Genomic DNA, 16083 nt, shown 5'->3' with positions numbered 1-16083 from the left:
CTTTTTTTTTTTCTTGTGGTAGATATTTATCATTTAATTCACAGGCAGCTTTTAATTCAGGACAGGTGTGAAGAGAGGGAAAGTGCCACTTGCGCCTTTGCAAACTTGAGTGTCACTACATGCTCTTCTTTCTGGGAAAATCTATAGCCTTACCTTGCTTATTCAGTTGCTACACCCTTCTTCAGCACTGCTGTTGATTGCCAGCTCTGAGTTGTTACTCAACTCTTCTAAAAGTTGCATTTACTTCCTGCTGAAGCTTTGCGGCGGGTACAGAGTGAAAAAGAAGAAGAGAGCAAGCAAGAAGCAAAACAACTTCCAAGCAAACCAGCTCCTCAAGGGGGATGTGAATATACCAGCACAAGAATCCTCAAGGCAAAAGCCAGAACATTCAGCACAAAAGGGACTGGGGAGCCAAAACAGCAAAAGGGGTGACCAGACATCCCCACTGTCCCACCAGGTGAGGAGGTGTTTTCTTGAGGGGGGTATGCACAGGTCTCTGATGGGAAAGAGTGAAGTGTATGAAAGAGGAGAAGGTTTCAACCAGAAAAATCCACTAGGAATTTCCCGATGCCAGGGCTCAGTTCTGGATGATGTCAAGCCATAGGAAGAGAGTTCCCCTAAGCATGTGCAGAACTATGTATCTTCATCACCAGGTCCAAATGAGCAAAGTGTCCAAATGTGTCAGTCTGCAAAAGAGTCTAAACATCTGGCTTCCCCTTTAATCTTGGTTTGCAGCAAGGGACCCATTTAAAGCTGTTTACTTTAGATTAGTTGGAAATCATTAAAAATGTTTTGATGTCAAATTTATTGCTGTGCCAAAGCTCTGCAGAAGATATTTCCCTGAGACAGTTTCCAAGATTGTCCGTTTTCTCATGCACATGCTCCCAGAAAAAGAAAGCCAGCTGGCAAATATTCTCTACAGTATTCTTTGATCTACATTTTGACACAGAATGACACAAATCCTGAGACATTTTTGAGGATGCAAATGGGTGGCCAGGCTACAGAAAAAATAAATAAAATTGAACATGTTATACAACCCATGGGCACTAAAATTGCATATGGTTTTTGCCCTGTTGTCACCGAATTAAGGAAATCTGAATCAACAAATTATCTGAATTCCAATCGTTTAATCTTCCCAATATATCTGCACAAATGCACATGCATGAGAGAAAATACTTTGCTTTTAGACATCTCACAAGAGAGGTTGCCTTAAGAAGAGGGATTGACTTGTCTCTCAAGTTGTGGGGGAATGCCCCTTTGAAACTGGCATTTGGCATTTCAATATTTACACTGGAATGCAATTAAGAATAACAAACTGCTGCAAAATTTAATGTATAGAAATGAAATCGTCCATCGTCAAAAAGTACCAGGGTGGTGAACAATTGATATATATTTTTAAAATTTCCATGCAAACACAATGTGATGATAACAACCAAATGTATGTATAGAGAATCCATGAAAAATACAATATAACCAGCTTTTAAAAATGTTTCCACAAGAATGCATAAGTATGTTGGTGCAGATTTCTCCTAATCCAACTAGTTTTGTGCACAACTCCCCCTTTCCCGTTCCCGTTCCCGTTCCCGTTCCCTTTCCCTTTCCCTTTCCCTTTCCCTTTCCCTTTCCCTTTCCCTGCCCTGCCCTTTTGCAGACTATTTTCCTAATAGAATGCATTTTTTTAACATTCTTTGAATTAAGAGAATTGGATGAAGGGACTAGAAGGGTTATAGGATGATTTAGATCCCCAGGTCTGAGGTTGGATACAGAGTTTGGGCCTTGGAGTTGGGAATCGACCTACTTCTAAGCCCACCCCTCACAGTCAGCACAGAAAGAAACTCAAGGGCTACCTCCCCAAGGTCAGGAAATCAACTTCAGAACCTAGAAGGTAAAAGGTGCTTTCTGGGAGACAGAACAAGAAGCAATTGGGGCACCTAGGAAAGAATACATCCTCATGGTACTACAGCCTCCATTTCCCTCTCTGAAGCATCTCGTTGATATGGTCCTAACTGGCTGTCTGGCTAAAATACCAACCTTGAGGACCACTGAGGCGGAAGTCTCTGCCCCACACCCCAACTTTGCATCAGAAACCAGTGAGCCTCAGAGGTTGGGTGCTTATGAGCTTTGAGAGCACAGTTAAGAAGATTGCACCCAAAGGGTCAAAAGTCATGCAAAGCGCTTTCCCTATTTAGGCTGTGTTTAAATCCCTGTGTGCTCCCCCAGATTTGGGGCCCTAAATGCACTTGGCATCTCTTTTTCCTGGCAGATGCCTCAACTTCAATTGTTCTACTCCAAGCATGTGCCACGCAGCTGACTCCATGCTAAGAATAGCCACAGGGACAGAGTTTTGTATGGCTCATTTCTTTATGAGTAGAGCAGAAAGCTGGAAAATAAATCTCAAATGTGAGAGAAAAGTTTTCTCTCCTCAGTGGCTGGAGGAGTTCCAGTTGAGTAGCCCTGTGTTTTTTGCCTTTGAATCAAACTTTTTGAGGTAGCTTTTCATTAAGCAAACAGACAGAAAGAAAAACAGAAGATATCTGCAAAATTCAGGCTATTTCAATAGCATTACAACACTGGTACCTCCTCCCATGCCACATCTGCATGCTTTTGAGCAAATTAGCATATGCAGAAGAAGAAGAATCAGAAGTACCTTATTTCTTATTGGTTTATTTATTTATTTGAAAAGTTTTAACCTCAGCCAATTTATTTGGAAAGGAAAGGAAAGGAAAGGAAAGGAAAGGAAAGGAAAAAGGAAAGGAAAGGAAAGGAAAGGAAAGGAAAGGAAAGGAAAGGAAAGGAAAGGAAAGGAAAGGAAAGGAAAGGAAAGGAAAGTCAGGGCAGGGCAGGGCAGGGCTAGGGCTAGGGCTAGGGCTAGGGCTAGGGCTAGGGCTAGGGCTAGGTGTGGCGATGTGAGGTGAGAAGAGGCGAGAAGAGGGAAAAGGTTCCTAGAGCTTCTCATAATGAGTTAAACAAGACATGTCTGTCTACGCATTTACAGTATAAAAAGGCACAACACAAAGGGAACAAAGGGTAGGTAGGGAGGAGAAAGATGACACACTAGCCCTTTTCTCTGCAAGCCCATGCACCTAATTCAAAATGAGTTTGTATGCTGGAAAGGGGTGCTTCTGTGATGGGAATACGTCAGGGCATTTGTTTTATGACTGGTTCTAGTGCAGTCAGCTTGAATGTAGGGCTGTGCCACAAAGGCCTAGTTCCATTCATGCTTTGGTGGGAGTGGGTGAGCCTGCCCTGAATATCTGGCTGCACAGAAAGATGCAGGTATATGCAAAACATTGAGCTGAGCTTTGCCTGGGCTTCCAGTAGATGCCAGAGGATGTAAGCAGAACCACAGAATATATGACTTATCTCGAGATAGATGAGGTGACCCACATCCCACCCCTTGCATGCCACGCTGAACAAAGTTAGAGTTGGCTCATAAATTCAAGTAGGTGGATCCTAGAAGCACTGCCATCGGCACTTCCTCCCACTCACACTAGCCCTGGATTCACATCCTGGATCAGGTATGGGTGGCATTCATCCACCATCACTTAGGTTATGTTGTGAAACATGTAAAGCACCCTTATCTGGAAAAAAACTATGTGTGGTGGAATAGAAGTATCATTGTTGCAAAACTACATTAAGGTTCATAGTGTGCCTGCTCTTGCCTCCAGTGTGCAGGACAAATGAGGGAGGGAGGGAGAAGCAGAGAGAGAGAAGAAGGGAGAGAGAGAGAAGGAGAATGAGAGAGAGAGAAGGAGAATGAGCTCAACTCCGACCAGAAAATTCCATCTGAAGTTGCTTGGTAGATTTTGAAAGGATGAGCAATGTGCGGTCCTTACACACACATGTCGGCATTTGCTTCCTCTGTTCCTACATTTCTAGATGGTTACCCCATAGTTTGTGTAACAACTGCATTAAAGTTGCTCCACAAAACTACAAGAACTAGAAGTCTCTGTGCTCTTAGTGTGAGGAATCATTAGATGCAACTCTTGATTCAGAGAAACTTCCTCTTTGACAATCAGGAAAGCCTGGATTTTTTGCCCTGCATGGTAGGCCAAGGGCGGGGGGCGTGATTGGTGTTGTAGTCCCCAAAATCTGGAGGACACCAGGTCACCATGGCTGCAGTAGAACATAACATCTCTGACACAGCAAGCACTGAGATTTGGCTTTTCCAGGAGCTGAAGGTGAATCTATGCTAAGTGCCTAAATCTCACACACTCCTGAAACCCAAGAGGGGTGGTGGAAACCCAGATTCATCAAATGAAGGGCTCAGGACAGAAACCTCCAGGTGTCCACAGTGTCTGCCAGAGTACTGCACAAGTAGATCTTTTAGCATTGGGCGCAAAATGTGCATCTCAACATTTGTTCTGCCTCACACCCAACATGAGCTTCTGACAGCCTTGGGCTGTGACCATGTTCACTCCGCTGTCAGAAACCACCATTGCCTGCTGCAGCCACTTATTTTATTTTTTCTGTTCCTCTCCCAAGAGAGGTACCAGCTGGCTGACTGACAGGCTTTTAAATTTTCCACGATAGTCCTGATGGAGCATTGCACTGAAGCATTCTGGGAAATTAACATGGTGGTCCTTAGCCATGACAAGGAATAAGCCTCTGAAACCTGCAAACAAACCAGCTGTATTTTGGCCAGGGATCTTTGACCTGGATCAGGGCCTCTTCTCCCAATTCTCACCCACCAGCCCTCTAGTTCTCAGGGATACAGACACGCCAACCAAAGAGCCAGAAGTGTATAAACAAGCTCTGATTAAGGCAGAGGGCAGGGAAGAAAATAAATCTGGGTGCCATACTAGGAGATGGGCAGGAACCTTGCTGTTGTGCTTCCTGCTTTTTTCTCACTTCCTCCTGCAAAGCATGGTGAAGTTCCCCGAAATGCTTTTCTCTGCAGGCTTCTTTCCAGAGCAGAGCTTCCTTCTTGTTCCACACTGCGTCAAGGTTTTCTCCATGCAGGACTGAACCTCAGCATACTGTAGAATGAGCCCTGACCTTGAGATATGACAGCAGAGGGAATGCACTGAATACATTGATCCCTCTCTCATTCCCTTTTCCCACTCCAGGATCTCACAGCATCCAGCAGGATCATGAATGCTTCTCAAGGAAACCAGAACTCCACAACGGTGTCATCAGTGCCAGGAGCATCCATCGGCATAGCTGTCCTCTCGCTGGCCTTTCTGATAGGTTTCCCGGGCAATGCCTTTGTCCTGTGGAGTGCTAGCTGCCGTGTCCGCAAGAGGACAGTCACCTGCCTGCTCATCCTTCACTTGGCCATAGCTGACCTGGCCGTCATGATTACAGCACCCATATACCTGCGCTTTCTCAGTGCTGGGAAATGGGAATTTGGTGAAGTCATCTGTAAGGTTTGCAATTACATTTGCGGGGTCAGCATGTACACCAGCGTCTTCCTCATTGCCCTCATGAGTCTAGACCGCTGCCTTGCCATCTCCAGGCCCTTCATCTCGCAGAAGATCCGCACCAGACGTAGCATACGGTTGTTGGTCATGGCTATTTGGGTCACTGGGTTTTTCTTAGCTATTCCTGTACTCATCTACCGAACAGTGCAGATGAAGAAAGGAAAGCCTATTTGCGACCGCTTTCCCCCCACACCCAAAGACGTGCTCTTCCTGAACCTCTCTGAAACCATCACTGGATTCGTGTTGCCTTTTATTGCTATCCTCGGTAGCTACGGGAATATCAGCCAGCGGCTAAAGGAGACACGTTTTCGGCGGAAGCGCAGGACTGGCCGGCTCATCTGTCTCATTATCATAGCCTTTGCCCTTTTTTGGCTTCCTTACCACGTGGTCAACCTTCTGGACGTGGCTGCTGTGTTGAGTGGCTCTGAAAAGGTCAGAATAGCAGGGAAGATGGCTAGGCCTTCTTTGGTTGCTCTTGCCTTCTTCAGCAGTAGCATCAACCCCATCCTTTATGCCTTCAGTGGCAGCTCCTTTATCCGATCAGCCGGATTAGGATTTATGGCCAAACTATTTGAAGGAACAGCCTCAGAAGTCTCCAGCAGCAGGATGGGGACCATCCGGGATCTTCAACGCCATGGAGAAGCCAAAGCTGAAACCTTGAATAATGGGACTCTTGAGTTCTTAACCACATCTACTACCCCTACAGATGGGTCATCAGGTCTGGAAAAAGATGTTTCAAAGGCTCTCAAGTCACCTTAAAGCCCATTGTCAGGAGATGTGGATTCTGCATACCATTTTGTTTGATTTCATACCGTGTAGTAGAAATGGTCTCTCTCTACAGAGCTTCTTCACATATCTCTTGTCTGAAAGGACCAGCTTCCCTTTTTCTGTATGCTGCAATGAACCATGGGAGGCTAAACTTGGGTTGTTCAAACTCTGGCTCTGCTTGAAAGGTAGAGTCTACTTGTAACAAATAAGAAGATACTGAGGACATATAGAGTTTCATTTGTTTCACTATATTTCTAAAGTGAAAGTAGGATTATTGGACTTATCATAGGCACAGTATCTTGGCCTCTCCTACCTTCTTTTGTCACATTTTCTGATTTAGTGGAGGTTTGCAACTGTCTTTGGAGCTTTTATTTTGTTCTAATCATACTGCTACAAAAAAACTAGAACCGTCCAAATGTTTTTCAGATAAGGCAAAGAGAAAAGGAAAGGAGGAAAAGATGTTGCATAATGATTCTACCATTCACGTTCCCGCTAAAACATCTTTCTTATCTGTACCTTTGCCTTCTGGGAGATGGGCTCATTTATTACCCAGTGCTTTTCCACTGCTTTTAGAATGTACTGCAGCTAACCTCAAAAGCATATGAACCATAGAAGCCCCCAAGGGTAGAAGACGGTGGCAGAAGATTGAAAAGATTGATGGGTGGGGTGGTTTAAAAAAACCTTGTCTTTGAGTCTGCTTGAAACAATTGCTTCACTTAATGGGCATTTGGCAAGAAAGAGAGGTTTATTGTGGACTTTGTACATTGTTCTGCAATGTAAATCATAGTTTGCCCCTTCATGGCTGGCTTTGAGTATAAATTTAATATGAGTATTTTTTTATATCTAGATTACTCACTTCCAGTGAACATTCCATTTCAATAAAACCACATTCTTTATATGGAATAATGCATCGACAGAGTTCTGTGTTATAGGAAGTGTTTAAAATGTGTGCTGGTAGTAATCAGACATGCATAAGAAACTTTTAGGATGTGCCTAAACATGCACAAGAATGCGATCTTTAGTGTGGACTAATCTGCGTAACTGTAAAAGCATGTTGGAAGGGTATTCCCTGTATCCTGGTATACCAACACCTCCCCTGCACTGAGATCAGGGAAAACATCTTTATATGAATAACAATCCCAATTCTCTTGGGAGCTGTACTCAAAAAACTTCACCACTCACACAAGAAGGAGTCTTCAGCAGATTTATGGGAAAGCCAGTCTTGCAAAAGTATCAAAAAAGGAAAATCGTTCAGGACAAAAAAGAACCCAGAGAGTGACCTAAAAGCAGCCTAATGAAGGTTATCTTTAGTAGCCCTGAAATGTGGATTGATTGTTGGGAGGAAACCATGAGTGGCAATGGAATGGAGGACTTCACCTACAACACTTTGCACATAGGGCCACAAGGTTGGTGGCCAGTTTGCAGGGAAAGCCGTATGAGGCGAGACTGAGGGAACTGGGTCTCTTCAGCCTGGAGAAAAGGAGACTCAAAGGGGATCCAGTATGTGAGTGGGTGTCACATGGAGGTGGGTAGAGACCTGTTTTCCCCTGCAGAGGAGGGCAGGATGCGCTTCAACAGAGCAAAGCTCAGGGAACCAAGGTTCAATTTGGATGCCAGGAAGTACTTCCTGAGAGTTAGGACCCCGAGGGCATGGAGTGGGCTTCCACAGGAGGTAGTTGAGGCCCCACCGGTGCAGGTGCTCAAGGATAGGCTGGACGTCCACATGGTGGGCATGTCGAGACTGGAGCCAGCTGGAGCCAGGGGTCAGACTAGATGGCCAGGGAGGACCCTTCTGCCTCACTCTGTTTCTATGTTTGCTGCAGATTTCTCTTTGTCCTTTAGAACTTCAACTCATTCTCTGAGTTTGGGTCTTAATGTAACCAAAGTGGAACAATTCACACACAAGGAGGAGGCATTGGCAGACTTGGGGAGGAAATCTGAAGATGTCTTAAGGAGTATAAAATGTTTTAGTAGAAAACCCCTAAAAGAGGGAGGATAGTGAATATATAAAAACACAATGAGGAATGAATATATTCAGCCATTACTGAATGCTGTTCGGAGCACAGGACTGGAAAACTGGAGATGGGAGACTACCGTGGAATATCCAAGGAGAAAGCAGGGCAGGGCTGCCTGGAATCTTAAATGACTGCAGGTTACATTTTTAGGTTTTTAGGTGTTATTTGTCACTTCTCTTGCTAGCTGAAGTAGAGATGTTGAAGGAACCTGCAATGGACCCAGATAAGTTCAAATTTCAGAAACTCTGAGCTGCAGATTCTGCTTTTCTTGAGTTGTGTGGACTTTTTTTAATGGACTGTTTTTAAAAAATGTGTAATTTTATGCAAATATAGACAGAAAAATCCTTCCACAGAAAACAACAAGTAAAGCATGTATTTTCCCTATAGGGCCCAGTGTAAAAATATGCATTTTTCAGGGACTTGCATATTTGAAGAAGATTTCACATTTTTAGTGCAAATTTGTGTGTGAATTTGGCAAATGGGTGTGCAATTTGGTCAAAATCAGATTCCATCACTGAGCATATGATGTAAGGAAAGCTGCCTGGCGGTCCATAGATGTAAAAGGAACAGATTTTACGAAAGCCAAAGCCACTGCTTCTGCGATCAATGTTCTTTGGTGAAATAGGTAAGACCACTAACCACTTCTCTCTTCTTCCACGAAGCAGCTTTTCAACATTTGACACAGTGGCAGGCAGCCTGCCAGAGGCTTAGATGGAGTGGGAAGGCAAGGGAAACGGTGTTTCATTTGCTGGCCAGCAGGTGGTGCAAGGGAGTGGAAGGGACAGGAGGGGCCTGGACGGGACGGGGACGGGAGGGGAAGGGAAGGGAAGGGAAACAGGTGCTCTCATTTGGGGATGGAGTAGGGCTCTGCTCTAGAATGACAAATGGCCACATCAGAACAGTGGGATAAAAAGGCTATCGTGTATCAGAAGTGCAGGATCTGCAGCCTACAGGCCTAGCCAAATTGGAGATGTGCCCCGTCCAGCTCATTAAGGCTTTGGCTCCCTCCATGGTTTCCATCCCAAGCCTTCTCCCCAGGGTTTGGGAAAGGAGCAGGAATCTATCTTCAATCCTTGTTTGGAAAGATGGGGGAATTATATCCCTATGCTCTCCCCAAGTCTCCTGGAGGTTCCTGGGGGTTTAGGAAGGTCAGGAAGAGGAATCCCGTCATTATCTCCAAACATCATTAGGAGATGATGGTTGATGCTGCAAAATATACTGTGCATCCTCCAGCTGGTGAAGGGGCAAAGCTGGCTGTACTACCTGCTCCACTCCTTCTCCCATGTGCAGCTGGAATTCTGGGGGCACTTCGTGTTTGAGGCAACAGAAGCAGAGCAGAGCCTTTGGTTTGCACACACTCACAGAGAGGTGGGGAATGTGTGGATGGTTCCAGTCTACCATTAGTGACCTCCTTGAGTGGTGGATCCCCCCCACTGTGGGGGGACAGGTAAGGATTGATGCAAAATGTTGGCAGACAGATCTGTATTTTCCATGGGACCTACCTAAGCTGGCCTATGCCTTCGGGATGCTGCTCCATCAGCAGGACTAAGATTCCAGGACCAGGAATATCAGGCGGCATTATGGACTCCTTGGTTTTTGAGGTTATTTGGAGGTCTCTGAATTAAAGGGGGCAATAAACCCCTCTAGAGGCACTCAGCTAAAAAGCAGGACTGAGCTTCAACAGTCAGGGATGTTAGCAAAGCTATGAAAAACTTGTCCGTGCCTGAATTCCAACTTTTATTCTGACTTTCTGACTTGTATTCCTTCCCTTTTGCTTTTCATTCCTGCACTGGTAAAAAGGTTGCTTGGTAGAGTCTGAAAATGCATCCCAGGGGGTGCCCCCTGCATCCCTGTATGAGTCACAGCCCTCAAGAGATGCAACAGATACTCTCCTGGTGTCGGGGGTAACCTGTTCTACTTTTGCAATCACATGTGGCTGATCATTCACACCAAGGCAGAATTATCCTTCCCAGAAGAGGCTGGTTGGTAGAAAGCAAGCAGGAATTCATACCAAACAAGTCCACAGTGTCCTCCATGGACAGTTGCTTTGGGTGCAGTGCAGCCTTTCCCTGCAGAAATCTGTGAAAATCAGTGTAAACAAGGAAGAACAAAGCCAACAGAATAGCCACTTTGGAGACATTCTGTACAAATACAATACTGTTTACTCCTGTGAGATCTTAAACACAGCAAGTCTGATTCCAAGCAGAGCCCTGTTATAGCTCTCCCTCCTTGCAAGGAGAAAGGGAGCCGCTTGGCCTTTAGGTCACTGGGATCCCTGAAACCTTGCAGCCTCACAGAAGATCTTGGCACACACCTTTGGATTTGCACATTGCTCTAGAACTGCCTGAAGGTACTCCATCAAGGAAGTTCGTGGAGAAGCTCTGGGTGGACACACATTCCCTGGTGCAGTGGAGCTAGGACTCACAGGATTGCCATGCTGGGAGCGATCAGTGTGTCATCTCCCTTACTCCCCCCTTGGGCTTCCTTGTCGCTTCTGAGCTTAGCTGCAGTCTTCTCAAGAGGTAGGCAAACATGGATTTCCCAGCAACAGTACACTCTTGCAATGGCTCTCTCTGTTCCAATGCAATGTGCTATAGGGCAGTTTGGTCCTGAACTGAACTGGTGTTGAAGACCCATTTGCTTTAGAAAGGACCTACTCCTGATGGTCATGAGGAGTGCTAAAATGGGTTTGTCTGCTTGGAGATCAATGGCTTCACCCAGGAAACTCCTGAAAACTCTCTGTGGGCTTAGGCTTTCTGGGGACAAGTAGTGCCCTTCTCTTTCCTTTTCTGATGCAACCTCAGATCTTTGCAGTCCAAGTCCAACAACCTAACCACTGCACTGAAATTTGATGACTCAAGATTCTTTTTGTGAAAGTTGAGTCTAATAAACTGGATATTATTCACTGCTTCTTGTTGGAGATAAGTAGATAAGTGTGTGTACCCAGAGGATGTGTACTGATGAACCAGTAAAATGATGGGGGGGGAGCTAAGTTACCCCCTTCCAGTCTCTCCAACTTATTTCCACCTTGGTTCCCTTTTAAAAGAGCAATGTGGCATGGTCTGAACCTCAGACATGGGCTGCATTTTTCCAGTAAACCAACATTGATGTAGATGAGATCTGCAATTTTTGAGAGAAAGTGAACCCCTTTAAACACCCAAGTGCCTTGTCTAGTGAGCATGTGCCAAGAATCAAAAGTTCAAACCACAGTTAAAAGAGGAACATGGTGCAAGACAGGATGCAGGGAAAGGGCTGGCCTAGAATGAGATGGAGGAAACCATGTTGTCTTGCATGGCACACTACACACCACTTCCATGTAGCCTGAAGTGCCTGATCCTTCCTAAGCTTGGAAGCTAAGCAGGGTCAAGCCTGGTTGAAATCTGGGTGGGTGACTTGAGATATGCATTGCCCAGGTGGTTGGACCCAGTGGCCTACTAGGCCCCTTCCAACTGGATGTTTCTACGACCAAAGCAAACAGATCTCAACCAAACCCCAACTTGCTCCCTTCCTCATCTACAATGGAGGACCACAGCCTGGTAGAGACAGCAGAAGTCTGGATCTGACCCCATCCTTCTTCTCCAAAATAACCCCTGCCTTATTCTAGGATCACACTGTGAATCAGTGCTGATTACATTTACTAGCAACACCTCTCTGGAGGTTCTACCTAGTTCTTCCTGGAGATGCCTGGAGATTAACCTGGAAGCTTTCACATACAATGCAAAAGCTTGACCGCTGAGTGGCCATCCTCTCCCATCAGGACAAGACCTTGCAGACATCTCACAGCCGGTGTCCAGCTCTGCCAACTGCAGGCAATAGCAGAGAGGTCTTCAAAGGCACATGAAGCCATGCCGCATGGAGCTGTTGCTTGGAACATGTGGGGGTTCAGTGTTCCTCTAAGGTTCCTGGACACAGTGCTTGGGGTTTGGGGCTTCATCACACAGCTTCTGCCTTTGCTGAAGAAGTCTCATAAGAGGACCACAGAGGACCAGACTCCACAGAGAACAACTGGCCTGTGGTTCCTCAATGGAGGACCAAGAAGGGCCAGACTCTACTGGCTATTGCTGCCTTTCCTTGGTGAACCAGAAAAAAGACCTGTCTAGTCCTTTAAAGAGACTCCAGGGGATCTTTTGGTGGGTCGATAGACTTGATAGGAAGGAGTTACATGGTGTTGTGTTCCCCATTGCTTGTGTGGTTGGAACTGCAGTCTTTCAGAGGAGAAGTAAACTCAGCTTAAGGGAATTCCTTTACTTCGCACTGCTTCCATGGGAGAAATCTCCCTGTTGTCTCTTCCCCAGCGCACAATCAAAGCATCCTCCTATAGCCAGTCCATCATGACATATGGAGACTTTTTGGCAGCCCACGAACAAACTGTGGCCCACAAAGACTTGCGAATGCTGGAGTGGTGACTTGAAATCAAACCCTTTGGTGCTCCAAGTGGCAGAAAAAGGACCTGCAGCTTTCCAGGACTCTCAGCTGAGCATGGGTACTTGGGGTCCAGACCGGGCCATGTCTGTACAAACAAAATACGTTTTCAGTTCACCCTTGCCCTTCACCTTGATAACTCCACGGAGGGAGCAAGCATAGCCCAGGGTCTCCAAGGCTTTGCCTGTTTCTTCTGTGACCTACAAGGAGAGAAGAGGAGTACATAAAAGAGAAAAGGACTGTAGAGGAAGACATAGAAATTTGAGCAAAACATGATTTTGGGGTAGGGCAACAATGGTCACAATGAATATGGATGCTCCAAGTTTTACTTTTGTTCATTAATATTCTTCTGCAAGTGCATGTTCGTGATCTGGATTTAGAATTCTGAATCCTGTTTGGTTACAAAGAAATTTAGCTACCATGAGAAATTTAGCTTTATCAGCAAAATCTAAGAGCTGTTCTTGGAGGTATAAATATTAATTTAGTAAATTTTGTAGCATAGTGACTTCTACATGATAGCTATCAACCACAAAGATCAGTGGTAGTGGAATAAGAATATGCTCGTTTAACTGATCTTCTATGCTTTGAAAAGCATGCTATTAAGAAAGATAGCAGGATTTCATTATTGGTTTAAAAGTGAGTGGGGTGCAAATTTCTCTGAATTTTTACTGAGAACATTTCTTTTGTCTCCCTGTAAGAAAAGAAGGATGCTTTGCAGAATTCTCTACAAATTTTCTCCACCATTTCTTTTATTACTTCCAGGGTTGCTGCTAGCATTTCCCTCCAGCAGGGCCTCAAAATGCTCCTCATGCTACTTCTGCTAATTCTGAACTGCACTCCTGAGAAAGGGTTGGAGAATTTCTCTTTCCATGGAAGACATTTGTGAAAATGGCCCATCTGTGCACAGGTCCAGTGAAGGATTTCAAGAGAGCATTCTTGGGCACCTCTGGATTAAAAACTCTGAGGGCACATACTGTTTGTGTTAAGATGGGGGGGGGGGGAAAGGCTCACACCTCCCAGCATCCCTCACTAAGCATGCTTCCTGTGGGATGCTGGAAGCGGTATGGGTTTTTTACATTGAGGTTGGGGGGAATATGCATAGCACTGCACCTGCCATTATTAAGTACAAGTAACAATAATACACAACACCTGCTTGCTCCCCACTGGTCAACTTTGGTGTGATATTCAAAGACTGGGTAACAGGATGTCCCACGTCTTCTAATCAGATCTGTAAGATCTCTAAAACTATCACCCTATCTTGCACTATCACCCAAGACGCACTCCTGAGGTGTCTCTGAGGATGAGAAATTCTCAGGCAGACCACCACCCGCAAGCCTCAACCTCATTGCAAGGTGTCAGTAGAGGAGGGAGGCCAAACTGAATGAGCAGCCCACAGAGAGGAGGCATGCTAGCCTACAGAAAGCCAGTCCTGAGAATCTATTATTACAGCACTTTGGAAAGCTGTAAATTGTTATTATTATTACATTTTTATACTGCCCATAGCCAAAGCTCTCTAGGCAGTTGACAGCAATAATCATAGAATCATACACTCAAGTCACCCATCCCATTTCTGCCCAGGCCTGACCCTGCTTAGCTTCCAAGATTAGGCAGGATCAGGCACCCAGACATGTTCATAAGGAGAGTTCCTTGAGGTAAACACTAGATTGGGTTCAACAAACTGCTCTGCACATGTCCAGAGATCCATGGGTGATTTGTACTTGGAGCAATAAAGAGCATTTTCTTTGGAAAATGGTTTGTGACTGCTCCAAGGAGGAACTTCCTCAGCTCACAGCAAATCTGCCTATTCTTACTCTAAAAGAAACTTCCTTCCTATTCATACACAATTGGCTCTCCCACACTAGAGACATTCAAAAAGAAACTGGACAGTCATCTGAGTGGGAGGTGTAACTTGGTGTCCTGCAACAGCAGGGGGTTGAATCCGATGACCTTCATGGCCCCTTCCTATTCTATGATTCTATGAATTAATTGGTGTTATTTAATGCCACATAGATTGAACATTATTTAGTTTATTGGTGCTCTCCCTCTGCTGACTTTAAGCATATTGGTTTGGCTTGCCTCCAGAATAAAAAATATTGAGAAGATATGTCGTCTCTAAATCACAGCAGCTGCACCAACTTTGAATGTGAAGACTACATTCCACTGTGGGGAAACTCTTGCATTTCAGTGGTGGTTGGGTCAAAGACAAATGGGGCCAAACCAGTATATATCTAGCTCAAACCTCTTTTGGACAGCCACTAAGGATTAGGAGAGTCATTTCAACATTTTAGAACAGGTGGGGATGGGAAACAGCACAAGAATCAAGAAACCACCAAGTGAGTGTTGGTTCGTGTAAAGTTGGTGGGGCCACAGAGGAGTGTGGTCACCCGAGCAAATCTGGAAAGCCACTAGGACAGAACATGATCCCTAGGCCTGAGTTGTTCCACCACTTTTCTAAATTATAAACCACAGGGTTCCTTCTTCCTCAATCCCAAAATATTTGTATCTAAAAGAGGACCCAGAATCTGAAAACATGAGAAGAACAGTGTCTGACCTGATCAAAGGTCTATCTAGTCAAGGAACCACTGCTGGTGGGAAGCCACCCAGAGTTTTTGCACCTTTCAGATGCACCCCCACATCCATAAGGGTTGCCTTGAGAATATTTGATGGGCTCAGTCTTCCTGAATCAGCCTGAGGGATTCAAAGCTGGAATTGGATGGGCGAGAAAGACACAGCACAGCCAGCCATAAAATCATTCTTCCAACAATCCTACCTGGATCTTCCCTAGCACTCCTGTGCTCTCCATACGACTGGCCACATTAACAGTATTCCCCCAAATATCATACTGCGGTTTCTGGGCCCCAATCACTCCAGCTACAACCGGTCCATGGTTTATACCTAGAAAAGACACCAGAGGATTTGGGATCATAGACATAAAAATCATATAGCAGTAATCAGGAAATAATTTGTTCATGGGGCCATATTTCACACTATGCAAATGGAGAGGAAGTGCAAAGACTAACATGCTCAAGAGGTGCTGAAAACAAGCAAAACAAAACCCCATGTACTGTTTCCATTATCTCTCTTGCCAGGTTTCACAAATGAACTGTTGAGTACTTATACCAGGGGACTGAACATGGGCTTTGCTATCTGTTCCACCCTACTTCCTCTTTTTTGGGGGACATCCTTTTGAAATGTTTGCTTTATTCAGGTTACCATTGAGTTGCCATCATATTAATTCACCCTCTGAATTCTTGGAATTCCATTCATCACCTTATTCATTTAGAAAATAGGCCATTGGATAAGTCCTAAACTGGGGGCCTGGAGAAGGAAGGGTTCCTGCTGACATCACAGGAACTAGTCAATCAGGGTTTTGCACAGTCAAAATTTATTGCTAAATTGAAGAGAGGGTTTCTTTCTTTCTTTCTTTCTTTCTTTCTTTCTTTCTTTCTTTCTTT

General features: G+C 45.0%; 2 protein-coding genes across 3 annotated transcripts in view; one reads left to right on the top strand and one right to left on the bottom strand.

The window, feature by feature from the left end:
* Positions 1–287: 287 nt before the first annotated feature.
* On the top strand, positions 288–7094 carry LTB4R (leukotriene B4 receptor). 2 transcript variants are annotated; one of them, XM_044426838.1, is made up of 3 exons: positions 288–457; positions 3210–3213; positions 5065–7094. In XM_044426838.1, exon 3 carries the CDS (start codon positions 5094–5096, stop codon positions 6180–6182), a length of 1089 nt encoding a protein of 362 aa, XP_044282773.1. In that variant the 5' UTR covers positions 288–457; positions 3210–3213; positions 5065–5093; the 3' UTR covers positions 6183–7094. The 2 variants fall into 2 exon arrangements, with proteins under 2 accessions (XP_044282773.1, XP_044282772.1); XM_044426837.1 differs by lacking the exon at positions 3210–3213 and having other exon boundaries at positions 5070–7094.
* Positions 7095–12436: 5342 nt separating this feature from the next.
* ADCY4 (adenylate cyclase 4) overlaps positions 12437–16083 on the bottom strand; it is a 43689-nt gene continuing 40042 nt past the window's right edge. Inside the window, exons 24-25 of the mRNA XM_044426836.1 lie at positions 15399–15662; positions 12437–12828 (exon numbers count right to left, since the gene is read on the bottom strand). Coding sequence (XP_044282771.1) covers positions 12676–12828; positions 15399–15662 — 417 coding nt within the window. The 3' untranslated portion in view covers positions 12437–12675. The remainder of the gene's footprint in view (positions 12829–15398; positions 15663–16083) is intronic.

The sequence above is a fragment of the Varanus komodoensis genome, unplaced genomic scaffold (genome assembly GCF_004798865.1).
Source record: "Varanus komodoensis strain SLA01 unplaced genomic scaffold, ASM479886v1 scaffold187, whole genome shotgun sequence".
Classification (NCBI taxonomy): Eukaryota; Metazoa; Chordata; class Lepidosauria; order Squamata; family Varanidae; genus Varanus; species Varanus komodoensis.
This window is presented reverse-complemented; position numbering and strand designations above follow the sequence as displayed.

What these genes read in the sequence shown, in the direction of transcription:
- LTB4R (XM_044426837.1), top strand. Translation starts at nt 5,094, where the DNA reads ATGAATGCTTCTCAAGGAAACCAGAACTCCACAACGGTGTCATCAGTG.